The 4,583-nt window shown below is 39.2% G+C and overlaps 1 protein-coding gene across 1 annotated transcript; it reads left to right on the forward strand.

Annotated features, from left to right (window-relative positions):
- The first annotated feature begins 982 nt into the window (after positions 1 to 982).
- Positions 983 to 4,335, forward strand: LOC133155839 (ABC transporter F family member 4-like). The gene is made up of 4 exons (XM_061281431.1): positions 983 to 1,029; positions 1,113 to 1,240; positions 1,373 to 1,448; positions 1,848 to 4,335. The coding sequence occupies exons 1-4, from the start codon at positions 993 to 995 to the stop codon at positions 3,257 to 3,259; spliced, it is 1,653 nt and encodes a 550-aa protein (XP_061137415.1). The 5' UTR covers positions 983 to 992; the 3' UTR covers positions 3,260 to 4,335.
- Positions 4,336 to 4,583: the final 248 nt, after the last annotated feature.

Here is a 4,583-nt window from a genome sequence, read left to right on the forward strand (position 1 = left end):
TGAAATGTGCCCTGTAATTGACTGGCGACCACTCTCAGTTGTTTTTCAGCATGGCTTCAAATATGCAGATGTGTGTGCAAAAATTGTCTATATTCCCAGACATCTCCTTGGATTTTCTAGATACAAGAACAGCACAAAAACGAAGTGAAAGCTTTGCGCAAGTTGCTGGCCGAGACTCGCTCGAGTCGTGATAAGCTTGTAAGGAAGCTGCAAACCACAGAGAGGGAGTTGATGGACTGTAAAGACAGAATTAGTCACCTCCAGTGGAGGGTCAACCAGAATCCCAATTTACTGGAGAAGGAGGAACTCATACGCAGGCTCACTGAGTTCACCATACAGCTGGAGGAGAAAGACAGGAGGATACAGGTATGTCATATACATGTTTGAAAATAAATTCTGAAAACACAACTCTATAGATTTAGGAGTATGAATAACATAATTGTGCAGATTTTGTTAAACTGTTTCAATCATCTCAGTCTTTTTTGGACATTTTGAATGTGACTAATATGGCATCAAGTGATGCAGTTGGGCGTCTGATTTGCTCTTTCGCGACCATAAAAGAATCCGAATGTGTTTGTTCATCTTCAAAATTGTCTGAATGTTTCCATGTACTAATGGTAATAGATGAGAGTATTAGTAGATATAATCATGGTCAGTGCAAATTGTAACAATCTTAGGTATGACTTCTTTATTTGATTTCTTATTTCATTCTGCATTGCAGTTATTGGAGAAGAGTAACGTATTGCTTCAAGGAGCACTCGATCGGCAAGTAGCGACAGAATACAAAAAGATATCCAAGAACAATGAGATGCCTCTCGGACTACAAAGCACAGTTTCTGGATTTTCCAAGAAACCTCAAGTAATTTGAAAGAAGTGTGGTTACTGTACGGTTTCATTATTAAAAACAACGATGGGGTGTCATATAATTTATATTTTTGTTATATAATTCTTTATTCAAGATGGACAGAAAGAGAGACTCAGAGACAAATAATATGAATACTGTTCGATCACGAAAACATGGAAGAAAAGGTACATTTCCATAAAGACCAAGCTTGACTGTTTTTGACACCGTTAGTTGGCTGTGCTGTTTGATACAAACTTGTGATTTGCAGTCAAACAAAGCAAGGTGGTCCAACGGGAGGAATATACCTCATCAATGAGTGACGGTGACAATCAGGTCAAGTCAGACTTTTCGGAGACTGATGAGAAGTTTCCAAGGTGGCAGAGCACCAACAGCTCAGTAAGTCATTTAAATAATTACAGTGTTTGATTTTTGGCTCGTTTATATAATGGTTTTTGCGGATGCAGGTATCAAAAACAATAATTGTCAAGTTGTGTCAAGAAATTAATGAGAGTGATTTATGTTTTCCAGGATGATATCCCACCCAATTCACGTACAACTCAACAAAGGAGAGGGAATAGCCGCAGGCCTTCTGATATAAATACAGGTGAGCCACCTAATAATTTTTTAAATTGGTTAATACCCTTACCAGGCAGACCGAAAAATTGCACATTATGTATTTAGAATGAGTAATGATATTAATAATAGTGATAATACTGCGCTACATTTACCAGTGCCTACGAAGCACTCACGTTTTACTGGAAACAATTAAATGTATTAAAAGCAGAATGACAGTGAAGAAATAGCACATTAGGCTGAAGCAAAGTGAGCAGTCAAATTAATATTGAATCACATTAAAAATGTAGAAGAAAGATTTTTTTTTAAATCTGTGAATGAGTTGATTATGCAGTATTATCAGGAATTATTGAAAGTATCATTTGAATAATAATGGCGAACTTTAAAAAGGTCACAAAACTAAGTGCATTTACAAAAATACATTTGTTAGTTTCAGCCACTGGGGATACCCATTACCCCAACGAGGAAAGACAGGACTCATCAGAAGATACAAAGGAGTCAGAGGAGAATGAGGAGGAAGATGATGAGGAAAAGCAGAGGAGAAGGGATGAAGATGATTATGATGATGAGGGGGGAAAGGGGAATAAAGATAGAGGTGGGGGGAGGTATGACGGAAACAACAGCGAAAGGAAGGAGGAAAAGGAGCTGCGGAATGGGCAAAATTACAGAGATAATCGAATGGACCAAAATAGGGGGGGGAATAAGGTAACTGGTGGAAAACAGCACAAGTCAGAAGAAACTCTGTTAGAGGAGACATTTAAGGAAACAACAGGTGACGAGGAAGAGGAGGAGGAGGAGGAAGAGGAGGAGGAAGAGGAGGAGGAGGAAGAAGAAGAGGAGGAGGAAGAGGAGAAAAAGGCGGAAGAGGAGAATGAGGTGGTGAAGTGGGATTATGGGGAAGAACAAAAGGAGGACAACTGGGAGGAGGAGAGGTGGGACGATGAGGAAGAAGAGAAGGAAGAGGAGGAGGTTTGTGAGGAGCAGGAGGATAGTGTGGGTGAGGACACAAATGAGGAGGAGAGGGGAGAGGAAGAGGTGAAGCAGGTGGAAGAGGAACAAGGAGAAAATGAGGTAGAAGATACAAAGGATAATGTAGAGGTAGAGGAGACAGTGAAGGAAGATATAGAGGAGAGTAAATTCTTAGAGAGGGAAGTGGAAAAGTGGGAAGTGGCAGAAGAGAGGCAAGAGGTAGAGAAGAGGCAAAATGTAGAGGAGAGGCAAGAGGTAGAGAAGAGGCAAAATGTAGAGGAGAGGCAAGAGGTAGAGAAGAGGCAAAATGTAGAGGAGAGGCAAGAGGTAGAGAAGAGGCAAAATGTAGAGGAGAGGCAAGAGGTAGAGGAGATGAAAACAGTGGATAAGAGAGAAGTGGTGGTGAAGAGGCAGGAGGAAGGGTTAGGAGATAAGCTGCTGGAGGAGAACAATGATGAGGAGCTGGTGATTGTTGAGGTAAAACAGCAAAAGAGGAAGGAGAAAGGAGATCAGAAAGACATTAGGACATACAGAAAATGCACTTTGTCCAGCATTCTGAACGATCCTAAGATGCTAACAACACGTGAACCAAAACGATGCTCACGGCCTAAAAATCGACGTAAATACAACTTCACCCCAGTTACTAAGAACCTGCATATGGGCAAGCCAGCCCACAGTGGCGTGCACCACAGGTATCATAAAGGGCCAAACATGCCATTAAAAGAGGAAACCCTTTACTGTCGCAATCGGAAGCGTTCTGTGGAAATGGAAGAAGACATCTACCTGAGCGACGAACAGACGAGCCCACCGGATGCCGCCAGCGATAGCTCAGATTTAGATTCAAAACATAATGAAACCTCAGTGTGGACTTAAAGCAACAGTAACGGACAATTGAACCCTTATTTTTTTTGTGTCTCTTTTGTCCTGGCTCTCTGTTGAGTTGTGTCAGCGGTAAATATGCAAATATCTTTCTTTATTGACCCAGTTGGCTCCATTGCTTTTCTGGGATGTGTAAAGGCACTTGAGGGCCTTTAATTGTATATAAGTATATTATGACTTCATTCATGAACTTCTTGGTTTGTTTACATGCAACGTCCTGGTTTGTTTGAGAGCAGGATAATGCAAAAAACTACCAAATTAATTTCAATGAAACTGTGGAGAGGTATGACGTGGACCAAGGAATCAATCATGAAATCACTATGCAATGCGCATTATTACCATCTTCAGCACTGGAGTGGAAGACTCCAGAGGAGTAACACTACCAGTTGGAATTGGTAGATTGTGACAAATGCAATCTTTTGCATTCACAAGCGAGCCTTTCGGCTATTCAAATGCTGCTGTGAAAACGGGTTCATCTTGTGCCGTTGGTTATTTAAAAAATGTTTTAATTACGTGAGTAAATATTTTTAAAACCCTTGCAGCCCATAAATGTAACCAATCAAATTGAAAAACAATAAGTACAGTGATCTCATGTTTATTGTCGTGGATATGTTCAAACCCATCTGTGATAGACATAACGTAATTTTCTTAAAAAAAAAAAAAGCATTCCTTGGTTCCTGTTCCTCCCTTGCTCTGAAAAAACGAGAGATATAAGGTCGCTTTGAGAAAACAGACTCGCTTGCACAGAGGCCAATCATGCATGCTTCAAGCTGTTTGTCACACCCAGTTGAAGTTCACTGTAAAATAATTGAACGTTTTATACACCAAAATGTTCAACCAAACTTTTGTAATTCTAAAAAAGGTCCACTAGATTAAAATGTTAGATAGTTGTTTATTCATTTGATTGGTTACATATGGTTGCATAATGCAAAATACTGATGCAGCCTACACTACAGAAAAACTGTGTTTGTGTTAAGGTCGATTATTATTTTAAAAGAAATTACTGAAGCTTTTGCACATTTGTTTTATATGTATTTTTTAAACCATATTTCCACCCTATGTCAGTTGAGTGAGACAGATATTTGCTTGAAATTGTATTTTCTTTATTAATGTTTTTCTACATTCTAGATTATATTTATGTGATTGTATTTATGGTTGCACTTTCTGTACCACAAATTATTTTTGCACATTGCTGTTGTAGTTTTTTTAAACAAATAATAAAGCAGAGGAGTTTTACAACAGTCTCATAGTATGCTATTTAAAAAATATATATTTTTAATAAGACTAGATCATGTAACTCCCAGTGTGGTGCTTGAGC

The sequence above is a fragment of the Syngnathus typhle genome, linkage group LG6, assembly GCF_033458585.1.
Source record: "Syngnathus typhle isolate RoL2023-S1 ecotype Sweden linkage group LG6, RoL_Styp_1.0, whole genome shotgun sequence".
Lineage (NCBI taxonomy): Eukaryota > Metazoa > Chordata > Actinopteri > Syngnathiformes > Syngnathidae > Syngnathus > Syngnathus typhle.